Source organism: Mchenga conophoros, linkage group LG8, assembly GCF_057382185.1.
Source record: "Mchenga conophoros isolate Kocher_MC1m ecotype Shallow Benthic linkage group LG8, M_conophoros_male_GT1.1, whole genome shotgun sequence".
Taxonomy (NCBI): Eukaryota; Metazoa; Chordata; class Actinopteri; order Cichliformes; family Cichlidae; genus Mchenga; species Mchenga conophoros.
The window spans coordinates 1,712,669-1,733,775 of NC_140533.1; the positions used below are offsets into that span (position 1 = coordinate 1,712,669).

Consider the following 21,107-nt stretch of genomic DNA (forward strand, 5'->3'; position numbering starts at 1 on the left):
ATTAGCCAATAGTTACAAAAAATGTGCTTAAGCAATCAGAAAAAACTGTAAATGTGCCTGTGAAACTGAAGGCTGCTCCTCACTGAAGCTCCTGTCACATGCAGTCCTTCCATTTAACTAATCATCAGAGAAATCACACAGATCTGCAAAAAAACAACACATTTTTCAGCTGCTTGGATGTTTTTGGTCAATTTATGTTTTTCAGGGTGCTGAATCCAAAAACTCCACTTCCCTCCATCACGTGCAGTTATTTACATTAAAAAAAGCCCAACAGCGGTGAAAATAAATCACTATTCTGAGCTTCTCACACCACCAAACCCACCGCACCCGCCCGCCTGCTGAAGCCCCTCAGTGCCTCACGTTTTCTACTTTTATTTCTCAAGAGTCTTAGAAATATCTTAGAAATATTAAATTAATGTAAGAAATCCTTATTGGATATGTTTTTGACTCAAGTATAGGATTCCAGAGTAAAAAAGGAAATTTTGCTTAATGAAACTAAAAACATGAGTTTTGCAAGAGAATCTGACCAGATCCATCCATCTTCATCCGCTTTATCCGAGGCCGGGTCGCGGGGGCAGCAGCCTAAGCAAAGAGGTGTAATGTATGTAATTTTTAAAATATTTTCCTGGTTTCAGTGAGTAACAATCTATAAGAAACAGTCAGGAAATCCTGTGCAGTGTTTTGGTTGCAGACCTGTGTAATCATACAGTATAAAGGAGGTTAAGAAAGGAGAGAAATGATTGAGGCCGGAGCTGTACATGGTTTGGGAATGTAGGATGCCTGAAATGACCCTTAGATGAGGTGACTGGGGCCAAGTCCTCCTCCCAGTGAGACCATGGCACAGACCCAGCACACGCTGGAGATATCGTCTCTCCAGCGTGTGCTGGGACCATCTCAGTGTGTCTCCTGAAGTGCTGGAAGAGGTGGTTGGGTTGGACCTGCAGCTGTAAAGGGGAGGGGTGGATGTGCTACATTTATTTTACATTAAAGGAACGATGTAAAGTCCAGCCTGATGTCACCTTATGCACAAATAATCAGTCCCAGTGTAGAGTGAGGAGTCAGCTGATGAATGTAGCACAAATAATTTGAAATAAAGAGTCGGTGCAGCTGGTGACCGTGTGTTTCTAAAGTAAATGAAGCGGTCTTTCTTACTTGCTCTCCATCTCTGCTCTTCCTCTTGCAAATGCTCGTCTTGATCAAGGAGAGCAAACAAAGGAGCGAAGCTGTTCTTCACTGCATCCTCACTGCAGAGCATTAGCTTGTGTAATTGTGCACTTGCACAACTCTGACAGCGTTTCCTTGTTTGTTTCAGACTTTCATTTTCACTGATGGTGATGACAAGGAGCTGCAAATGAGGACTGGTAAGAGGAACCAGTTTTACAGGGAAAAAGGATGACAACCAAAATGTCCCTCAGACTGCTGCAGCAGTGTGATCACATGTTGTACTGACACAGTGGAGACTGTGCACTGCTGTTTGTGCAGTACTGACCTTTCTCACAGCGTGTGTACACTCATCCTGATAATGAGAATGCAATATTTGAAACTGTTGATGTTCAGCAGTATTTTTTGATACCATTTGGACAAACAAAAGCTGTTGTTACAACGTTAAAAATTAGACCTTTAAAAAGACTGAAGTAGGCTGAAAAATGATGACTGAGTCCACAGTGCTGTGAGTGAAACCTGACTTCTGGGTGTCCCAAAGCAAAGAAGCCCAGCTCCTGCCAGCGTGTCAGCACTGTGGACAGTTAGCTTTGAAATATTTAGAACTGAGATGCACGATGATGGTGCTGTCAGACAAATTGCATCACATAAAGACAGTTATAGATCAATCACTTCCTGTTACAACACAGTTATGTTTGTGCTTATCTGCTACATTAACACAGCTAACAGATCATCTGCAGAGGAATGGCTTATTTGAAGAGTTTCAGTCAGGTTCCAGAGCTCATCACAGCACAGAAACTGAGCATAATATTTTATTACAGCCCTTAGAGTACACTGTTGTAGGTATTTGATTTGAATAATTAGTGGTTTGTATCATATCTATCTAATAGACTCCAGTTTGTGCATGTAAATGGAGAGTCCTCTTCACACACTGAGGTTAATTATGGAGTTCCACAGGGTTCAGTGCTAGGACCAATTCTGTTTACATTATACATGCTTCCCTTAGGCAGCATCATTAGAAGACATAGCATACATTTTCACTGCTATGCAGATGACACCCAGCTCTATCTGTCCATGAAGCCAGATAACACGCACCAATGAGTTAAACTGCAGGAATGTCTTAAAGACATAAAGACCTGGATGGCCGCTAACTTTCTGCTTCTTAATTCAGATCAAACTGAGGTTATTGTACTCGGCCCTGAAAAGCTTAGAAATATGGTATCTAAGCAGATTCTTACTCTGGATGGCATTACCTTGGCCTCCAGTAACGCTGTGAGGAACCTTGGAGTCATTTTTGACCAGGACATGTCCTTCAATGCACATATTAAACAAATATGTAAGACTGCTTTCTTCCATTTGTGCAACATCTCTAAAGTTAGAAATATCCTGTCTCAGAGTGACACTGAAAAACTAGTTCATGCATTTATTACTTCCAGGCTGGACGACTGTAATTCATTATTATCAGGAAGTCCTAAAAACTCCCTGAAAAGCCTTCAGCTAATCCAAAATGAGAGAGAGTCGAACAAAACCAAAGGTGGAGGAGTGTGTTTCATGATAAACAGAAAGTGCTGTGATGCCAGGAGCATTTCTACTCTCTCCAGCGGCTGCTCGCCACATCTGGAGTTCCTGAGCATTAAGTGCCGCCCTTTCTATCTGCCCTGTGAGTTCACCTCAGTCATCGCCACGGCGGTCTACATCCCACCCCAAGCGGACACAGGTATGGCTTTGTCCGAATTACATGATGTGCTGAGCTCGCTTCAAAACAAGGACCCGGGCGCAGCCCTCATTGTAGCAGGAGACTTTAACAAAGCGAACCTCAGACAAGTCATGCCAAACTTTTACCAGCATGTCTCGTGTCCAACGAGAGGGGATCAGATTTTGGATCACTGCTACACGCCATACAAGCAGGGCTACAAAGCGGTCTCACACCCGGCTTTTGGGAAGTCTGACCACAACGCCATCTTCCTCATTCCCCAGTATAAACAAAACATACGGAGGGAAGACGTGACCACGAGGGAGGTAAAACGGTGGACTGCCCAATCAGAAGCTACGCTACAGGACGCACTCAATGACGTCGACTGGGACATGCTCAGAGCATGCGCAGTCGACAACGAGTTTACGGAAGTAGCAGTATGCTTCGTCAATATGCTAGCGGAGGAGATTATCCCCACTGCGAGAGTCACCACATTCCCAAACCAGAAACTGTGGATGGACAGATCGATCCGCACTGCAGTAAACGCCAGGACCGCCTCCTACAACGCGGGTCTCACCACTGGCGATATGAGCGCCTACAAAGCGGCCTCATACGGCGTGCGGCGCGCGGTGAGAGATGCCAAACGCAGGTACCGGGAACGTGTGGAGTCCCGCTTCCACCAGGGTGACACACAGAGTATGTGGCATGGACTACGCACCATTACCGACTACAAAGCCAGGGACACTGCGCCGATCAACGCCGACTCTGCATTCACCAACGAGCTGAATCGGTTCTACGCCCGTTTCGAGGTTAGCCAGGCGGCTAATGCTATCTACCGCCTGACTACCGAGGACAGTGACGTCATCAGCGAGAGACCGGTGACCAGCATCGCGGAGCATGACGTCCGAGCGGCACTGAGGAGAGTGAACACAAGGAAAGCGGCGGGGCCAGACGGCATCACCGGCCGTCTGCTGCGCTGCTGTGCTGACCAGCTAGCAGGTGTGTTCACTTACATCTTCAACGAGTCCCTGGCGAAGTCTGTGGTCCGCACATGCTTCAAAAGATCCACCATCATCCCTGTGCCCAAGAACAGCAAACCCTCATCCCTGAACGATTACCGGCCAGTTGCACTGACCTCGGTAGTAATGAAGGTGTTTGAGAGGCTGCTGAAGAACATCATCTCCTCCTCCATCCCAGACACCACAGATCCGCTGCAGTTCGCCTACAGATCCAACAGATCCACAGAGGATGCCATCGCCCACGTCCTACACACCACTCTCAGCCACGTGGACAAGAAACAGGGTAACTATGTGCGAATGCTGTTTGTTGATTACAGTTCAGCGTTTAACACAATAGTGCCCTGCAGACTGTTCACAAAGCTCAGGGATCGGGGACTCAACAGCCGTCTGTGTGCATGGGTGTTGGACTTCCTCACTGGCAGAACTCAGGTGGTGAGGGTGGGCAGGTGCTTCTCCAACAGCATCACCATCAACACAGGAGCACCTCAGGGATGTGTCCTCTCGCCACTGCTCTACTCCCTCTACACTTCAGACTGTGTGGCCACCCATGGCTCCAACACCATTGTGAAGTTTGCTGACGACACAGTGGTGTTGGGTGCCATCTCCAACAACGATGAGGCGGCCTACATGGATGAAGTGAAGAATCTGGCATCGTGGTGCCAGGACAACCACCTCCAGCTGAACGTCGGCAAGACCAAGGAGCTGGTGGTGGACTTCAGAAGGGGTCAGCACAGAGACTACAAGCCCATTATCATCAATGGAGCTCCAGTGGAGAGGGTGCAGTCCTTCAAGTATCTTGGTGTCCACATCTCCTCAGACCTGACATGGGCTGCCCACATTCAGGTCCAGACCAAAAAGGCTAGGCAGCGCCTGTATCACCTACGACACCTGAGGAAGTTCAGGGTCTCTCCAAAGATCCTCAGGATTTTCTATACAGGCGCTGTGGAGAGCATCCTCACACAGAACATGACATCGTGGTTTGGGAACAGCTGTGTGGAGGACCAAAAAGCTCTCCAGAGAGTGATCCGTACAGCAGAACGCTGCTGCAGGATTGCTCTCCCCCCGCTTCAGGACACCTACACCAGGAGATGCCGGACTAGAGCAGCGCAGATACTGAAGGACCCGTCCCATCCTGGCAACAAACTGTTCCAACTTCTGCAATCTGGTAGAAGGTTCCGCATCTTCCGGGCAAGGACAGAGAGACTCAAGAGGAGCTTCTATCCCCAAGCCATCCGGGCCCTAAACACACACACCCGCCCTCTCACATCATCTATAATTGACTGAGACAGGACTCTTCCAGACACTAAACCAAGGCACAATGTACATTTCAATTCCTTTAATTTTAAATATGTGTATATTGTCTATCCTGTAAAATAGTCAGATGTCTATTCATATTAATGTACAGAATTCACCTGCTTGCTGCTACTACTGCACATTCACCCAGTGTATATACTATATGTGTGTGTGTGTGTGTGTGTGTATATGTATGTCGAGGAGCGTGTCAGGCTACATTTCACTGTGTGTTATACTTGTATAACTATGCATGTGACAAATAATAAAGAACCTTGAACCTTGAAAATGCTGCAGCAAGAGTCCTGACAGGGACTAGAAAGAGAGAGCAGATTTCTCCTGTTTTGGCTTCCTGTTAAATCCAGAATTCAAAATCCTGCTCCTCACATACAAGGTCTTAAATAATCAGGCCCCATCTTATCTTAATGACCTTGTAGTACCATATCACCCTATTAGAGCACTTGGCTCTCGCTCTGCAGGCCTACTTGTTGTTCCTAGAGTATTTAAAAGTAGAATGGGAGGCAGAGCCTTCAGTTTTCAGGCCCCTCTTCTGTGGAACCAGCTTCCAGTTTGGATTCAGGAGACAGACACTATCTCTACTTTCAAGATTAGGCTTCAAACTTTCCTTTTTGCTAAAGCATATAGTTAGGGCTGGACCAGGTGACCCTGAATCCTCCCTTAGTTATGCTGCTGGGGATTCCCATGATGCACTGGGTGTTTCTTCTTCTTCACTCACTGTCTGTTTATAAAACTCTTAGAATTTTGCACACAGCTCTGCAGGAGTCTATTCAAACCCTTATGCTGTCTCATCACAAAGATAATGTGCTGTAGCCACATGGATCGATGCAGATCTGAAACAAAGCAGAGTTACTGCCATTATATCCAGTCTACATATGGAGATGCAGTGGGATGCTCTAAGAAATCTTAGGTTAAAGTCTTTTCTGTTGTCTCTTCACCAGGAGCTAACATCATCAACACTAACTGCTCAGCAGCTCACACCCGACAGGCTCTGTGCTGCAAGATGTCTGTAGAGTACGATAAATTCATCGAGTCTCAGAGGAAGTGAGTGATTGCAAGGATGGAGCAGTTAGCTCTGACTCAGCCTGCACGTCTGACCCTGTGTGTTTGCGTCGTAGGTGGTTCTGCCACGTGGATGATGACAACTACGTGATCCTGCCCAGCCTGCTGCAGCTGCTCTCGTCTTACCACCACAGCCAGGACGTCTACCTGGGCCGGCCCAGTCTGGATCACCCTATAGAGGCTGCAGAGAGGGTCAAGAGTGACGGTTCGGTGGGTCAGCTTTCCGCTTTTATGGCTCCACTCGCACACAAATAAGGGAAATTTGGCGACGCTGTCCACAGTCCCCTGTGACATGAAAGTTGGCGACATGTAATAAGAGCTAGCTAATGTGCTCTTTCCTTTCTGGTTCAGGTGTCTGTCAAGTTCTGGTTTGCTACAGGTGGAGCAGGTTTCTGTATCAGTCGAGGTCTGGCCCTGAAAATGAGTCCGTGGGCCAGGTAGGATGCTGCCTCTGCTTTGAAAGGATTTCTACGCTCTTATATTTTGTACATTCTGGTGCAAAATATATACATTTATACACATATGCATGCTCTTTTCAACTCGCATCAAATCTCTGCGCAGCCCTTGTGAGGGTGACACGTCCTCTTGATTTTCTGCATGGTTGATCCTGAGAAAGCTCAGCTTGGACACTGTTGTCTTGTGTTTTCAGTTTGGGGAATTTCATCAGCACAGCAGAGAAGATCCGACTTCCAGATGACTGTACCATCGGCTACATCATCGAGGCGCTGTTGGAGGTCGCTTTGACACACACGCACCTTTTCCACTCTCACCTGGAGAACCTGCAGAAGCTGCCCATTGACACTGTGCTGGAGCAGGTGAGCCAGAGGTGGCCGGGGACGGCGTTTTACAGAGCTCTGAAACAAAACCTGAAAAACTTCTAAATGTAGTTCAGTTAACAGATTTTATAAAATGACCCACAAAACCAGTGTGAACTAAAGGTGAGCGGGAGATGATACCAACCCACTCAGTTTGATAACGGAAGCTCAGATTCATCCCAATATAGTTTAATATCTTGATGCATTTAGGAAACATTTAGGAAATACAACCTTACAAAGAATTCAGTTCAGTTTTATTTACACAGCGCCAAATCACAACAGTCGCCTCAAGGTGCTTTATATTGTACGGTAGACCCTACAATAATACATACAGAGAAAACCCAACCAAGGCTCAGGGGGGGCGGGGCCATCTGCTGTGATTGGTTGGGGTGAGAGAAGGAAGACAGGATACAGACATGCTGTGGAAGAGAGACAGAGGTTAATAACAGATATGATTCAATGCAGAGAGGTCTGTTAACACATGAGTGAAGAAGAAACACCCAATGCATCATGGGAATCCCCCAGCAGTCTACGTCTATTGCAGCATAACTAAGGGAGGATTCAGGGTCAGCTGGTCCAGCCCTAACTACATGTTTTTGTATTTAATGTATACATTTGTTTAGATTCACTAAAATCCGTCATTTTCACATAAGGGGGGTTTTCAGTGGCAGCAGCTGTGACGTCAGTCTCCATTAAATGTTGATTTATTGTACACTGTATGATTGTTTTGCTGTAGGTGACTCTGAGTTACGGAGGGTTTGAGAACAGAAGAAATGTAGTCGGTGTGGTTGGAGGGTTTTCACTGGCTGAGGACCCCACAAGGTAAACACTGACACTCGCTGTGTCTGAACATCAGGAAGCATGGTTACGTTTACCATCTGTATGAGCTGCGATCACAGTTGTTCTAATTATTGTTGATGGTTTCCTGTAATGAACTCTTTGTGTTCACAGGTTTAAGACGGTCCACTGCCTTCTGTATCCTGACACTGAGTGGTGTCCAGAGCTCAAACCGCGCCACAGAAACTGAATTCCAGTGTGAACATTTATCCTGCAGAGTCGCTCTGAACTCTCTCTGATATTCATTAAACACACAGTGAAGCCTTAAAAACTGAAGCCAAAGAAGCTGTTTGAAGACCATCCAGGCCTGCAGAGCAGAGTTTCTCCACTTCTAACACGCTTTTAAGAGTCGACCTTCTCTCAATTCAACATATATTTGTAGCATGTTTTTTATGGTCGAGCGGAAGCTGAAAAGGTGAAGTTCAAGAACAGCGCTCAGGACGACAATGAGGCGTTCACTTTTGCATCTACACCGAACATGAACGTGATTGGATGACACATGATGATCTTAGAAAGCCTCTCTGAGACCCTCAGTGACCCTGGTTGAGCTCCGGGTAACCGCGGGGCGATTATCTGTGAGTGACTGTGACTGTTGCTAAAGTCACGCTAACAATGATGGACAGCTGGTGTACAAATGCTTCATGCGTGTGCAGGTTGTGCGTCGTTCAAGCCAACAAAGCCAAAGTTGTTTTTAAAGGGCGACGGTAAAGCCGAGGGGAAAATCATGACTGTAAAACGCAGCCTCTCTTCTCCCTGAGCTCGGCGAGTTTAGGTCAACAGCTCTTACATGACAGATGTATGTGGAAACCTCTCTGTTCCTGTTACTTTGGTAAATCCCTGACTGGAGTTTAAAAGCTTTTTAAAAAGTATTAAAACAGTTTGAAGGAGGTAGAAGATTGCTGGTTGGCTGTTTCAGCTGCGGTCTGAAGAAGCATGAGGTCTATTATTGTGACGCCTGTTTTCTAGGGCTGCAACGATACACAAAATTCACGGTTCGATATTTTTTCGATACAAAAAAATGTTCACGCCTTTTTAATTTGTCATTTATTAAAATTATAAATATATATTTTAACTCAAAAGTTCAGTTTTTAAATTTAATGTTGCTGAAACAACAAAGGGATAAAAAAAATAAATCTATCTGATGGAGGAATCCCTCATCTTTGGAAAAGAGTTTATTACAGAGAAATGTCTCTTTCAAAATAAAAGCTCTACTATCCGCTTCTTCTGGGCTATATTCTCAGCAGCATATTAAACATATCAGGTCCCCATGAAGAGAATCCTGTGCTGACGGCTGTCTAAATGACTCGGGTAAAGTTTGTAGCATGCGTGCTTGTTGTTTTTGTCTGCTTCCACTTGTCTTTGCACGAGGATGATGTCGGTGTAAATGTGCAGTCATATTCGTTGTGTTCCCACTAGTGCTGTCAGCGTTAATCTGAAATGACGTTAACGCCACAACACGGCAAATCTCCGTTAACGAGCTACCGCGGATCGCCCCGTGCGTGGGGCTGGACGGCCAACACGTTAACGAGCTAACTGTGCTAACACACTAGCTCCCACCCATGTAATTGAGCATTGCGTGGCACATCCAACATACTGTTTTACTTTAGTCCATGACGCGCTTACCTTCAGGGTCATACGTCACATGAAGACCAAAATAATTCCAAACGCCAGATCTGAATGAGGGTGGGGGAGGTTCAATTTGCCATGTAAAGCACTTTGTGCTACATTTTTTCTGTATGAAAAGTGCTTTATAAATAAAGATTGATTGATTGATGTTGCAACGAGCTTAGCTTCTGTCTCGCTAGCTTGCCCTGCGCTCAGTGGATCTGCGTTCGACTACTCCGCCTAGGCTGCACTGTCGAGCGCAGATCCACTGAGCGCTCCACACAGACAGCACCGTCAGAAGGAAAGTTGATCAAATAAATTAAAAATGTTGTATTGTTCGATACATATGCATACCGAACCGAAAGCACTGTATCGAACGGTTCAATATCCATACGAGTATCGTTGCACCCCTACTGTTTTCTGTTTCTGTGTGATTAGACGGACTGCTGCAGAGGAGCAGATGGTGGTAAAAAGCGACACTAACATCGTTCTGCTGCTTTGTAGTTTAGTTTTAAACAGGGTCATTGAAAGATTGGTGTTTGCTGTGAGTCCAACATGTAGACGTGCGCACAGGAAGGACCTCACTGTACTATCATGTACTTGTACGCTCACGATGCAAGAACAGGATGTTCATTCTATTAGGATCTGAGGTCATATGAAATATTAGTGACAGACATGAACTTGGATCAACATGAATGTTTGATACGAGTAGACATGTGACCTCCTGTCTGTGGCCGAGCGCTGCTTTGCTCCTGGCACTCCTACAACGTTACCAGCTGTGGTGACGTGGGGAGTGTCCGTGCGGACTCTTTGGGTTTTATGTAAACCTGCTTTGCATGTCTTGTAGTTTTAGCTCCACAGGAATGATGGGCGGTCACAGGCTGGAGTAAAGCCAACCTCAGCATCAGTTCATGAAATGAATAATGTTGGTTGTAGTTTGGAGCTTCAGTCAGGTCCAAGGGTCAGCACTTTGTTTTCACAAACACCAGCAGTGATTCAGTAATAATAAGCTGTAGCTTACACTTACAGTGGATGTTTGCTTCCTGCAGCCTGTTCTATCAAACAGGTCCTGCTGTCAGTAGCACACAGTGGTCAGCACAGCATAATACGAGGCTTATTCTTTTAGCTGCAGGAGCCCCAAATCAGGCTTCATAGCACCGACCAGCAGCAGCATCTTCTGCTTTTAGACGACTCTACACATTTACAGCATCCTGACCAGTGAGCCCGGTGCAGGGATGTGTCACCGTCGAGTTTCTCGTGTGAAGATTTTTGCTGAACTTCCACTGCTCTGTCTTTCAAAGAGAGGAGAATGAACCGGTTCTTTGTCTCCGCCCACTCTGATCTGTATATTCAGTCACTTCTGCCGGTGAAAGCTGGTGGTGTACAGCACCAGCCTGTTTGCACAAGACTAGAAACCAAACCCCACACCACGAGTCCCACTGCAGGTCAGTGAGTGAGTGTGTTTTTGTCAAAGCTGCCACTGCTCTGTTGTCAATAAAGCTTTCCTGCATTCCTAAGTGTTTCTGTCACATTGATCTATTGAAGAGAAAACCACATAACCGAGACGATGCATGGAAATATTCAGTGTCATGTTGAAATCGCACGTCTGTCAGATTTATAGGAGGTTGAGTCACACAGCCTCCTCGGGAGGGTCTCCTTATAATTAAACCACAAACTGATGAGCTCGCTGGGATCAACATGTGACGTAGTCCTTTATCACAGCTGAGTGTCCGTGGATGGAGCACAGACAAAAAGGAGTGTGCAAATGAAAAGCGGAGCTACAAGTGAATTCAAAAATAAAATCAGCAAGAAACAACTTTTCCAGTGTAATTTTTAAAAATCTATGTAATACCAGTTACCTCGATGCCTTACAGCATGGAGTTCAAAGTCACCGCTTTGCTTTTGTTGCACACAGCATCCAAAACACCAGCTTAAAATAAAAGTCAGTGTGAAGAAGAGGAAGGGCAGACGATGCAGTTTGATGCTGATGAATGAAAGACGAGGAGCTTTCCCCTCAGGACTGCAGTTCACGCTCCGAAATAAACAGCTAAGCTTTACAAACGTCAACATGAGTGCACACTCAGACATGAGAAAAACCTCCGGATCAGACCTGGAGCTTCAGCACAGATCGAGGAAAGTCGTGAGGAAGCATTTCAAGCCCAGACTGACATCAGAGCTGCAGAGGACGACTGTGTCATCAACGCTGAAGCCTGACCTGGAGGAGGTCAAAGAGCCCAACAAAACAGCTACAAATCAATTGCAGAGATGCTGCAAACTGAAGAAGTGATGACACATCGACAGACATTCAGAGAAATGTGGGAAACTGAGTACGTGCCAGAGGACCCGGGTGGAGCAGAGCTGCTGCTCCTCCACACTGGAAGGAGCCAGGGGTGGATGTTCTGAGTCGTCAATGTGAACACCACCGTGTACACTACATTTGTTGATTAGAAAAACACCTGGAAGACGATGTGACGCCTCTTCACCCTGAACACATGCTCAGGATGCAGCAGGCAACCAGCCTTAAACGGGCCGCTAACAAACAGGACAACAGGAGGAGCTAGGCTACAGCACGGAGGTCACATGTTCCCTGATATTTAGATAAGAAGGACTTTATTTTAGGAAAAATGCTGTGATGTTACTCAGCATTTTTCCTCTAATAGTTTGTCAGTTTTCTTTAGTTGCACTAAATTATCCAGAGGATATTCAGGACCCCGGGGCCCTGCACCGCTGGGGGCCACCCAGGAGGCACATAAAACTAACTTGAGATCTTGAAACTCTAATTATTGGTTTAATGAAGTTATTTTTCCATATCTCACCAGCGTCTCTCTCTCCAACACTGACAAACTTGTAATTTCTTAACTTAATTAGCTTTTTTAGAAATGTCAGATATTTATTTATTTATTTTATTTAAAAGGAGAAAAATATTTACCCCTTTTCTACTAATGGACATGTGCCAAAAGCATTTCCTGAAAATGGATGGGGGTTTCTGAGTTGTGCAGACTAATAACATTATTTCTAACGAGACTTCGTATATTCTTCAGTAACACTCACTGTTTTAAATGTTAGCACAGAGTGTGCAGGTGGCCCGGAAACACAGAAACATCAACTCTGATTAGAACTTCGCAGTGATCACGTTCAACAAACGAGCTTTTGGATAACAGATGATCAAATCTGTGACCTCATCATATGATTTATAATTACATGCAGATCATCCCAGTGCCTGAGAGGAACACGTGTGTCCAAGTATGTGATGAAATACATCAAATATATATTATGCAGAAAATATTCAATAACGTTAAATGGAGAAGCTGAAGCTGAAGTGTCAAAGTTGGAAAGTAGCTGAAAATCTTTAAAATGTAGGGGAGACCGGGGATGGTTGTAACGTGGGTCAGTTGTAACACTTCCAATTTCTCCAATCAGGGCTAAGTTTCAAATGATGTGACTCATCCTGTGCATGCCCAACTCAGTTCTGCTATCACATGTGAAAAATCAGCACATTTTGTCAAACACAGACAATTTAACATGAAAAAAAGTCATTTGTATGCCAAAAAGTAAGTTTTTCTACTTTATTTCAATTTGTAATAGCATTATCTGCTTTGCAGTTAAACTCATCAAACTTAAATTATGTTATTTGTATGTCTATGGGGATATATTCTGTGTAGGTCTTTAGTGCTAATGTTTTAGCCGTTGGCTGTAATGTTAGCTAGTTCATGGCTATAGGAGTCTGGGTCAGTTGTAACAGCAACAGTCTGGGTTAGTTGTAACAATAATGCAGATGTTACAACTTACCACACTATTACTTTAACTTATATTAAACAAGTTGGGGCAACGACATCAGCAGAGAGAGGTTCACTGGTCACCTTTGTATATGCGGTTAATGCCATTGGCAACACAATTCCTCCACTGTTTGTTCCCACACATACATTATGCAGACCACTGTGTCAGAGATGGACCAGTAGGAAGTACTGGTAGTGGAAATAAGTCAGGATGGGTGCAAGAAACAGATTTCCTCATCTTTCTGAAGCACTCTGCAAACCACACCAAGGTAAGCCATGATAAAAAGTAATGGAATTGCGATGCTGGTGAACAACTACATTTTTTCAGCTTCATTGTTATGTTCAAAATTGGTGCAAGAGTTGTAGGTTATAATGCCCACTGAGCCAATGAGGCCAAACGCAAGGAAGACCAACCAAAATTAATGAAATATTCAGTTGCAGAAAATTCCATAATTTGTCTTTTTTGGGGGGTTGGAATATGTTCAAAAGCTAGATTTCTGCATTCTGTCACACACACACACACACACACACACACACACACACACACACACACACACACAGCTACATAAATGGCTCTAAGTGCATTCATGTGTTGAATAAACAAAGATTACATGTTAATGTTTTGTTAGTACCCTTATTTCATTGTGTTACATTTCACCCCAGGATATGTTACAACTAACCCAGACTATGGGGTTAATTGTAACATTTCACTCTTCGTGTTTGAGACCATACCATGCAATGGGTAATTGTGCTGCAGAGAAAATAGCTGCACATGTAAATACTTTGCATTACATTTTGAATCCACTACCTTAGAAGAGCTTCAATTTACAGACAGAAATGTCAAAAATGTTACAACTATCCCCGGTCTCCCCTACGTTAGAAAAAGACGACTAATGATAATATGAACTTTAAATGTCTAAACTCAAGAATCTCAAAGCATCAGTGACTTTGTTCATCTTCTTCTGTGCCGTGTGGATGAGGAAGCTGACGTTTAGGTCCTGGGAGATGGTGGTTCCCAGAATCTGGTTTACTGTGTCCACTGGGCATGAAGGAAGATCAGATTTGGTGGTGTTGGTTTCAGCCTGAAGCCCACCATCATCTCCAGCTGGAGGCGGTTGATGAATTTTGTAGACTTGACTCCTCCCATCATCCCAGCTCTCCCACCTGAACGTGATTCGTTGTGTTTATTTCACCAAAGATTCAGCAACTATAAAAATTCAACTCAAGCATTGAGCTGTAAGCATTTACATGAGATTTTCTTCTCATATAGACATCTGAAAGGAAAATATTCTTTCACCATAGATGCAGAAACACCGATGAGGGACTTTTTATTTGATTTTGTACAGCGGGACTTGTTTTTTCTTTCCTCCTGATTTGAACGTCTGCAGACGTCTCTGTGCAGCACTGCTCACGTCAACGAGCAGCTGTGGATTTTCCTGAAAAACACTTTTGCGGTGACCGGTTATAAAATATGACTTTTGGGGATTTCACAGGAATCCGGGAGCTTTGCAGCTCTCCGCCTTATATGGCAGGGCTGAGCGCGTGCTCCGTGCCTGTCCACGGGCTGCAGAGTGACCTGGAAGACAAACACGGTGTAGAGGCGGAGGACACGCACACACACAAACACACACAGCTCTGTCCGCTGCGCTGTTGGTGAGTACCTCTTCTGTCATACAAACACAAAACACGAGGAACAGCACAGAGAACACGCGTGGAACATTTCACACTGGAAGTTTTAGCCGAGCTAAGCTCGCTCAGCCTGAGTGTCACGTGACTCGTAACTCCGTCTGTGGCGCTTCCACCTGCAGCGGCTCGCTCACCCACGCAGGCCGAACATGGAGGCTTCGTTTGCAGGTAAACGGGCTCTGGTCACCGGAGCAGGAAAAGGTAAAGGAGACACGCACACGCAGCGACACCAGCAGGCTGCTTTATGAACAACATCCACCTTCGTGCAAATGCCCCCACCAACCCAAGTGTGGTCACGGGACACGAGACTAAGGCTACGTTCACACTGCAGGTGAAAGCGCATCAAATCAGACTTCTTTGACCCTCTGCGACTCATATCCATCATGGTGACAGTGTGAACGGCACAAATCCGATATTTTCAAATCCGATCTGGGTCACTTTCGTATGTGGTGCTGAATCCGACGCATATCTGATGTTTTAGAAAGCGACTGCTGCTTGATGGTCACGTCGCATTAAATCCGTCTTTTACGTCACTGACGCAAGACAGACGCCAACTATCAGCGCCGGAGAAGACATCGTGAACGCTTCCTGGCCCTCCAGTGAAACTGTTGGGAACAACGTGAACATTTTATTTGTTCTGTATAATCTGCAGATTCTGACAGAAATCTGCAGCTATCCTTTGAAGCAGCGCTCCTCTGAAACAGCAACAAGGATCATTATTAGGTTATCTACATTATTATGTCAATAACAAAATAACTTAAAGCAAAAACTGGGAAACGTGAAGTCCGAAGTCTTTATATTAAGGCCGTCAGTCAAACATACTGTTGCTCTGGGTCTAAACAGAGCGCGCTGTGTGTGACGTCTTCTTTTGCGCATGCGGGCGCTTGAGCGTTCACACTAGAGCGCGTTTGCTGTCGCATTTTATTTGTACTGTGAACGAGCAGACAAAAACATCGGATTTGATCAAAAATTCGGAATTGAGCATCAAGACTTGCAGAGTGAACGTAGCCTAACTCTCCTCTCATGAAACTGTTTCTGTTTTTTACACGAATCAATGCTTAATGTAAAGTTTCATGTGATTTCCACTTGAGCTTGATTTACAAACAAGTTCCTGAACAGAACATTAAATGTCAGCAGTGATGTTGATTTCATTTACACTCAAACACAAACCATCATAGCTTCTTGTGTGGCCCCAAACGGAGGCTGCTGTATAAACGCGTCCTTCACATACATCAAGTTAGACAAATATAAAACACAACACTAACATGTCCTTCTGTCGGCTTCCAGCCGTGTTACAGACGTTTAAAGTGAGACAGTGTTGTGGACGATGAAGTTACTGATTACTGTGAACTCAGCAGAGTGTGCTGGAGGAATCTGATGACACTGCACGGAGCCTGAACCAGTGTCATCAGTGAGAAAGTGGAATAACAGGAGCTTTGTTGGTGGAACGAAGCCTAAGACATGTGTGGAATGTGTGTGTGTGTGTGTGTGTGTCCACTCTGTAATCAGTCTTTGTGTTTATGGATTCTTGTGTCCCAGGGATTGGTAGGGCCACAGCTCTGGCTCTGGCACGCTGCGGGGCAAAGGTCATAGCGGTCACACGAACGCAGGCCGATCTCAACAGCCTGGTGGAGGAGGTGATCACCCCACACACACCCATCTGAGGGGCCCCAGCCCTGACCTTTGACCCACACAGTGGACTGTCAATCAGCATAAAGCATATCTCAGGCCACCTCTTAAAAATGATGCGTATAAAAGCCAACCACGTGTAAATGCACCATTAGGGAACCGACAGCGAGGAGCTGGAGAGGCGTGTGGGTCTGGTATTATCGTAGGGTCCACCTTACAATATAAAGCACTTTGAGCTGACTGGTGTTGTGATTCAGTGCTGTATAAATAAAATGTCCAAGAAGAGTCCAAAAGAAAAAGATACATTACTAAAATGATATATATGGATTATAAAAGCACAGAATTAACAAACAAATATTTAGGAACCTTTCTAAAGCCTCTTTAAAAAAAGTCCCAGTTCAGTTTTATTTATATTCACAACAGGCGCCTCAAGGTGCTTTATACTGTAAGGTCGACCCTACAATAACACATACAGAGAAAACCCAACAGTCATATGACCCCTATGAGCAGCACTTTGGCGACAGTGGGAAGGAAAAACCCCCTTTTAACAGGAAGAAACCTCCAGCAGAACCAGGCTCAGGGAGGGGCGGGGCCATCTGCTGTGATTGGTTGGGGTGAGAGAAGGAAGTCATGATAAAGACATGCTGTGGAGGAGAGAGTCATATCTTTAAAAAAAACGTTACATATAAAAAATCCAAAATGTCCTCTTTCTGCAGAGAGACTTGACGTCACCGTAGCTTTAGCTTTAGCTTTAGCTCTGTGCCTGGAAGACGTCAGAAACCCATCACAGCTGTTCCTGTCAGTTCTCTGATGGAGCGTCTGTGATGCACAGATAAACCTAAGAGACTCTAATCGACTCTTTGCCTACAGCTTTGATCTGCACAGTGAGATTTCTTCTCAGTTTAAATCTTATTAATAACTCATCCAAACCTTTTCTGACTCATTATATCAAACAGATTTTAATCAGCTGACGGCGGCTGATGACTTTAAAAGCTGTTTAATGTAGTTTTCACTTGAAGTAGAATCTGCAGTATGTTCGTCATGCAAATACAATAATAGAGAAATACTTTTTTTCAATCTGCACGGCTAACATGAGAAGCATTTCACTGATTGACTCTACGGCAGCAGCTGAAAGAAGAACAAAGCTACCCTGCACACAGTTGGTCTGACCTCAGAACAGCTGTTCAGCATCTGGATTTAGTTGTTCTCGCACAGCTGCTGTAACCTCGTCAGAGTTTGCTGTTTGTGAGGAGGCCTGTGACTGATTCAGTTCTGGGGCCCAAACTCATTATAAATATTTGATGTCTCTTGTCTTCCTTCTAATTCGAGTCCGTCTGCTTTTGACTTCCTGTCACAGTGCGCCTCCATCACCCCGGTGTGTGTGGACCTCACAGACTGGGGGGCCACAGAGCAGGCCCTGCAGGATGTCGGCCCTGTCGACCTGCTGGTCAATAACGCTGCCTGCGCCAACCTACAGCCATTTCTGGAAGTCACACCTGACAAGTTTGAGCAGTAAAGCAAATATTCTCAACTTTCATATTTGTTACTGAGGAAGTACCAGCCATAAGGACACAGCACAAGCCTGTGAGCCCGAGGCCAGAGCCTCATCATGTGCTAACCTGTCACGTCTGTTGTGTCTTCCAGGGCTTTCAGTGTGAATGTGAAAGCTGTGGTGCAGGTTTCTCAGGTAAAACAAACACGGCCTTTATTAAACCACGGTGTTTCCTTTCTTTGGATTTGATTCGTGGGAAATGCATTGCTTTGAAGTTCAGCTGTGAATGAACCCGTCACAATGAGTGTTGGACAGGGTGCTTTAGAAAACGTGTGATTGGGACTTACAGTAAAAGTGTTTTTTTACCTCGATATTAAGAAATGTCTTGTGTAGATCTGAAAGCTCCGGCTCTATATCTGTGCTTCGCCTGTCGGTCTGAGCCGTGCACAAATCTGTGCTTAAAAAATGAGCAGATGACATTTTGTTACATGAATTGTTTGACGCTGATGTTATTGGTTAAGTTGGGTTTTGGAAAGTTTCTGTAACAAAGCTCGATGCAGTTGAGTGGAGCTTGTAGGGTGTTGGGTTGACCCGTCTCATTCATCAAACTGCTTCTGTGCAATGAGACAAAGCTCCGTCTGTTGGCAGTTAGTGGCTCGTGGTATGAAGGCCCGGGGATCGGGAGGCTCCATTGTTAATGTGTCCAGCCAGGCATCGCAGCGCGCCCTCAGAGAGCACGCCGTCTACTGTGAGGATCACAGACATGGGCGCCACAGCCTCTATCACATTTAAACGAAGAAGCCCAGTGAGGGTAACAAACTGAGCTTCTGTTTCTGCTCTGTGCTCAGGTGCTACCAAAGCGGCTCTGGACATGCTGAGTAAGGTGATGGCTTTAGAGCTGGGACCACATCAGGTACACCACTGTCCTGTTCCACATGTCCAGCTTCCACCTCACAGTTACTAATGCTAATGTGGTTAGCTCAGGTGCATCTTTGTGAAAGCATTAACTGAGTTAGTGATGCCACAGTTATCGTTCAGTTCGTGCTGTCTATTTCTAAATGATCAGGAAATACGGGGAAAACAATATAAGCTAATGCAAGAAACTGTCCAGGAAATGATTTCATGTGAATATTAATTATTCCTGTAACTGCATCACTGTTCAAGTGTCAAAGTCATTTACACGTGTGCCTCACGTCATGTAAGGTGTTGAAAAGCATTGGAATACTTCGATGAGACCTGATATAACAGTGAAACACTGCCAGCACACACCAATGCCAGGACGGCTCACTGCACTGTGAAACAGCTTCTGCAAACTCATATAGCCTGGTGTGGTGCTGAGAGAGAGAGCAGCAGGTTCATAATCATACACAGGATGTAGGCTTTCAAATCCCAGGAGAGACCCTAAGTGACCCTTCGCTCTCTGAGGACGACAGGCCCGAAAGCAAGTCTGCAAAATTCCCACCTGCACCACAGTGTGATATGTGCAACATAGTGAAGGAGTTGTGTAAAAAGTCGCTGGCAGCTGGTGTCAGTGGTGTCGGCACCAACCTGACACCAAAGTCCACACAGAGTTTTGTAAAGGCTGCATCTAAACGACACCTGAATCAGTTCCTGTGAACTCAACATTTACTGGAAGCAAACAACAGGACAGCAGCCAACACCAAACTTACTTATAAGTTCTATGAGCCAGTGTTTTAAAGCATGTATGAGGTTCATACAGTCGCTTTAGGAGGTTACTTTAGTTACTGCTGCCTGTCCGGCTGTTAACATGAAGTATTCAACAGTCTGATCGGGGTCGTCTGAACAAAGATGGGATCTGACGTCTGTTCGGTGACTCGATTAACTCAGGTGTCGTCTTGTGATCAGATCCGTGTGAACACCGTGAACCCCACAGTGGTGATGACTGACATGGGTCGCTTGGGCTGGAGCGATCCTGAAAAAGCCAAGAGCATGAAGTCCCGGATCCCCCTGGGCCGCTTCGCAGGTCAGTTGCAGCGGTCTTGGTCAGACATGTCCTCTTAGATCACATCACTGTGTTTGTGTTCAGCTCCTGTATGCATGGGAGGAAGTGTTACCCCACAGACAGGTGACGAGTCCACAGAGTGAGACCAGTTTGCATGATCCCAGTCGAGGGTTAGGGACATAACACTGATAGACTCAGTCCTGCCCTCTCGTCTGCACACGATCCTCCCCGTGGTGTCAGGGTTAGCTCTGTAAAGCTGAGTGTGATGTGTGTGTCTGTGTGCAGAGGTGGAGGAGGTTGTGAACAGCATTTTATTCCTGCTGAGTGAAAAGAGCAGCATGATTAATGGAGTCACTCTGCCGGTGGATGGAGGCTTCCTGGCCTGCTGAGCCACATCAGCCCATCGTCCACCTGCTCGGAGCAAAACTTCACTTGCAGATTTCTTCTTCACTGTGATTGTCTCCAATATAACTGGACTCAACCAGCGAGGGGCCCGAAGGATTGTTTGACCCATTGATGGAATTTGTGCTATTAAAAGATAAAAACATGCTGCTGCATTAAAATCAGTATTAAAAACAAAAACTCTGTTTAAAAATAAATTGTTTGTTTTTTACTGAAATATAAATGATCACAGTGACTAAGTCACCGACACATGAAAACAGAAACGAATGAACTCTGGGTCCTCTTTATTTACAGCACCGCTCCACAGCTGAGGCGAAGTGAGGAGCTGAGACGCAGGCCTTAGTAAAGTTTAGTGACTGGTTCAAAGTGACAGAACCACTGGACTCTTCCTAACCAGGCCGGTTCTGCTTATTAATTTGGCTTCACGCGCTGCAGGCTCTTGTAGTTGTTTCAGTGCTGCAGTAAAGAATAGCAAAGAAGAACTGAAGCCTGGACGTGTGCTGGAAAGCCTGCTGATGAAGCTGAATAAGAGCCATCATCATCATCTTCAGTCAGAATGATTCGTTTGGTCACTTTGATAAATCTAAACAACTAAAGGTACAGGAACAGTCCGTCTTCTGTTAATATATATGTAAATAATCCTGTAAAAAAAGGACTCG

General features: G+C 45.2%; 2 protein-coding genes across 2 annotated transcripts; both read left to right on the plus strand.

Annotated features, from left to right (window-relative positions):
• The first annotated feature begins 6 nt into the window (after positions 1-6).
• On the plus strand, positions 7-11,470 carry rfng (RFNG O-fucosylpeptide 3-beta-N-acetylglucosaminyltransferase). The gene is made up of 7 exons (XM_085283559.1): positions 7-1,361; positions 6,123-6,225; positions 6,300-6,453; positions 6,595-6,680; positions 6,893-7,058; positions 7,795-7,880; positions 8,010-11,470. Exons 1-7 carry the CDS (start codon positions 1,352-1,354, stop codon positions 8,083-8,085), a joined length of 681 nt encoding a protein of 226 aa, XP_085139685.1. The 5' UTR covers positions 7-1,351; the 3' UTR covers positions 8,086-11,470.
• A 3,038-nt stretch (positions 11,471-14,508) lies between these two features.
• dcxr (dicarbonyl/L-xylulose reductase) lies at positions 14,509-20,645 on the plus strand. Its single transcript, XM_085283560.1, has 9 exons — positions 14,509-14,929; positions 15,085-15,163; positions 16,502-16,599; positions 17,949-18,103; positions 18,236-18,278; positions 18,732-18,831; positions 18,932-18,996; positions 19,950-20,067; positions 20,332-20,645. Exons 2-9 carry the CDS (start codon positions 15,112-15,114, stop codon positions 20,433-20,435), a joined length of 735 nt encoding a protein of 244 aa, XP_085139686.1. The 5' UTR covers positions 14,509-14,929; positions 15,085-15,111; the 3' UTR covers positions 20,436-20,645.
• Positions 20,646-21,107: the final 462 nt, after the last annotated feature.